The 4,084-nt window shown below is 37.7% G+C and overlaps 1 protein-coding gene across 1 annotated transcript; it reads left to right on the forward strand.

Moving 5' to 3' along the window:
- Positions 1-407: 407 nt before the first annotated feature.
- LOC138876013 (uncharacterized mitochondrial protein AtMg00810-like) lies at positions 408-860 on the forward strand. The gene has a single exon (XM_070154899.1). It carries the CDS (start codon positions 408-410, stop codon positions 858-860), a length of 453 nt encoding a protein of 150 aa, XP_070011000.1.
- The last annotated feature ends 3,224 nt before the right edge of the window (positions 861-4,084 follow it).

The following is a 4,084-nucleotide window of genomic DNA, read 5'->3' on the forward strand; positions in this document are numbered from 1 at the left end:
CTGGTTCTAATACCTAAGGACAGATCAGTAATTGGCACAAATGGGTCTTCAGAAACAAACTTGACGAAGATGGAACTGTTACAAGGAACAAGGCAAGATTAGTGGTTCAAGGATATAGCGAAGAGGGGGCATAAACTATGATGAGACCTTTGCTCCAGTTGCAAGGTTGGAAGTAATAAGACTCCTCATAGCCTTTGCTGCTTAAATAAAATTTACTCTTCACCATATGGATGTCAAGAGTGTCTTCCTCAATGGCTATTTAAAGGAATAAGTGTTTGTCAAGCAACCTCCAGGGTTTGAAAGCAAGGAGCGTCCGAATCATGTGTACAAACTTGATAAAACACTCTATGGGCTCAAGTAGGCTCCTAGAGTATGGTATGAAAGATTATCAAAATTCCTGCTTGAGCATGGCTACAAGAGAGGTAAAATCGATAACACTTTATTACCTTCTAGTAGTACAGATATATCTTGATGACATAATCTTTGGAGCAACTACTGATAAACTAAGTAACGAATTTGCTAAACTATTGGGGAGTGAATTTGAAATGAGTATGAGGGATGAGCTTAATTTCTTTTTAGGCTTGCAAATTAAACAAAACTCAAATAGAACTATGATCCATCAACAGAAATATGTGAAAGAGTTGCTTAAAAGGTTTAAAATGAAAGAATCAAAAGAAATCGATACTCCTATAGCAATAGCCACAAAATTTGATATAGATGAACCTGATTCATCTGTTGATCAGAAGTTGTATAGGGGAATGATTGATTCTCTTTTGTATCTTACTACTAGCAGACCTGACATTGTTTTCAGTGTAGGTCTTTGTGCTCGATTTCAAGCAAATTCAAGGAGTCCCACTTGAATGCTATCAAGAGAATATTGAGATACTTGAAAGGCACCACTGACCTTTGCCTTTGGTATCCAAAAGGTAGTAATTTTAACGAAGTTGGATATATTGGCACTGATTATGCAGGTTTCCTTGTGTATAGGAAGAGTACCTCAGGTATGTCACACTTTCTTGGTTCATGTCTTATGTCATGGGCTACCCAAAAAGCAAAATTCAGTAGCCTTATCTACTGCTGAAGCTGAGTATATTGTTGCTGCTTCTTGTTGTGCTCAATTGCTGTGGATCAAACAATAATTTTTGGACTTTAAAATTGATGTTGGTTGCATCCCTATATTTTGTGATAACACTAGTGCCATTAGTATGACAAAAAACCCGGTTCATCATAAGAGAACTAAGCACATAGATGTTAGGCACCATTTTTTGAGGGACAACTATGAGAAAAGCTTGATCACTGTAGAGTTTTGTGTTACTGATAAGCAAATTACTGACATCTTCACAAAAGCCTTAAGTAGAGATCATTTTAAGAGGAACAAGTTGGAATTAGAGATGATTAAGATCACCTAAAAGGACCAGTTCAATGTTAAACAAAAAAAAATGAAAAAAAAATATTTGGTTAGAAAATCTGTAAAATGTTTATATAATCAGACTAATTTTTGCTCAGTCTCATACTTTCAATAGTATACTCTTGTATCATGTGTTAAAATGATTCATTACTCTCTAATGTTATTTTCTCTATTTTGGAAAATTTAGACTTACACAAGAGACTTATCATTGAAGAACTTGGTTCATCAAGATAATAAGATATGTTTTCGACACGCTGCATAATTTGAAATAATGATATTTGAATCCTGAGCAGAGTCCTACCTAAGTCCAGATTTCTCTTAAACTTATCCAATTAATTTGAACCAGTTTCGTTCAAAAGAGTCCTAACCAAATTAAATTACCTAGATCATAGGGAAGACTCCACCGTCTATTCAAAACTGACATTTCAATTGGATTAGACTTCTAAAAGACTGATGAAGCCCGTCGTTACCCATTAATTATCCACTTCTTTTAAATTGATCACCATCATCTCTGCCTTCTCTTTGTTATTCTCAAACCGTCGAAATTACTCTCCATCTTCTCCCGTCTTCCAAAATTTAATCTACCTTTCTTCTTTCTTCCAAGAACCAAGCACAAAATGACTAACCTCTCTGATAACCTCCGTACTCACCCACCAAACTCCTCATCTTCAACCACTCCTCAGCCTAAGAAAAGAAGAGTAAAAGTGCTTGCTCGCAAGAAAATGGTTGGGAGGGAATTATCAAAGAAATTAAACGCTCAATTGAAAGCTAGCCAAGCCCAAGAACCTAGAATTCTAGCGAATTCTTTAAGCTTGCTGCTGAGGGGGAAGAAACTGGGTCTTCTGATATTGAACAAGTAATTTCTGGAACAACTACTACTAATGATATTATTTCTGTGGTAGTTGAAAATCTGAAAAATAGGTTTACTTTGGTTTGATCTGTGGTGGATGTAGAAACTTTGGAGTCCAGAAAGAGAGGTGGTAAAAATTAAAAGGAAAAAGATAAAGTGAGTGGGGGTGTTCGAAGTTAAGAAAGAGGAATGGGGAAAAGAGTGGTTTATTCTTCACCCACTTCTGATGAAGGTAGAATGGCTATTTGTGGAGCAAAATCAGATAAAATGGAGGAAAGTGTCAAGAAAATAGGGGGAAGTGGGTCTGGTGAAGTCGCTGAAGGGCTTATTAACCTTGGGAAAAAAGTAGATGAACCTGGTTCAATAGTTGAAGAAACCTTCATAGACTTATTGAAGAAAGTAGGTGACAGCTGCAACCCAAAAAAGAAGAGAACTTCTCGGCTAAGACCCTTGGCACTGCTAGGGCTAACAAGAAAAGGAAGGTTGTCCCTTCTGACACTGTTGAAATTCCTCCCACAAGAGGAAGAGTACAAGAAGTCAACTGAAGTAGAATGAGGAAGAGATGCAGAGAGCATTAGAAGAAAGCAAAAAGAAAAGGATGGACAAAGGAAAGAAAAATGTGGGAGAGTATATTGAGGCTATTAATATGGATGAGATGGACCTAGTCCATCAAGATAAAGATGAAAATGCTGAAGTGGAGGTTCAGACTCCCAAGCCCAAGAAAGCCAAGACTTTCTCTAAGAAGTCTACTCCTATGTCAACGTTTGCTGAACCATCCACTGAGGCAAAAAGGACCAGGTCTGCAGTGAAACCCAATTAAGTAAAAATTGTTGAAGAAGAGGAATGGAGTGGAGAAGAGGAAGATGAATCAGACAGTGAAAAGGACAAGATGGCCAAGTTTGGCAAACGAACTACAAGAGTGCGATGAAGCCACCCCACAAGGTGTTGTTCGAATTCATTATCAAATGTGTTCTGCCAAGGCAGGAAAGGAGGCACATTGCAAGCTTTATGGATTCGGTCCTCATGGAGTGTTTAGACAGTGGGAGGTAGATTAATTGGCCAGGATTTATAATCCAACTTCTTGATATAACTCTCGTGCCATTCCCTATGGCTTCATTCTCACAGCTGTGCTTGCACATTTTAAGGTGCCATTGAAGAAGTGGGAGGTGGATACAAGCAAAGATCACTTTGGGATGAAAACTCTGATTGCTTGTGGCTATGAGGTTCTTGCTACTCCTAATGAACCTGGTTCATCCAAGAAGGCACCGGTCAATAGCAAGGTCAGAGCCTTGGTACAGGAGAGTGAGGCAAAGGAGGCTGAGATAGCAAGGCTGAAGACAAGGTTGGCTGAGGTAGAATCTGAGAGAGATGCTTTGAGAACTGAACTTGTAAGGGAAAAGGAGAAGAATGATGGAATTCTTCAAGACATACTGAAACTTCTCCAAGCCAATAACCTAGCACCTAGTTCTTCCAGCCCTTAAATTCCTAACCTAGTGTAATTCCTTCAGTGACCCAGTTTGGGATATTTTTCTGTTTGCTCATGTTTTCAGTATTTTTATTTCATTTTATGCTTTGTGGAAGAATCATATCAACTATCAATGAAATCAATGAAATCTGTTGGTTTTTGGTCTAACTGTTTGTTTATATTTCTTTGATGGTTGAAATTCTTATCTTGATCGATGATGATTAATCCATGATTGCATTTGGGATAGCTCCAGTGGTCATGAGTAAGTTTTAAAATCTGGGTATTGCATATTTTTTATGCAACTTTTCAATGATGCCAAAAGGGATAAAAAGGTTGTGCTTTAAACAAGTGAAGTTTAACT

Source organism: Nicotiana sylvestris, chromosome 8 (genome assembly GCF_000393655.2).
Source record: "Nicotiana sylvestris chromosome 8, ASM39365v2, whole genome shotgun sequence".
Lineage (NCBI taxonomy): Eukaryota > Viridiplantae > Streptophyta > Magnoliopsida > Solanales > Solanaceae > Nicotiana > Nicotiana sylvestris.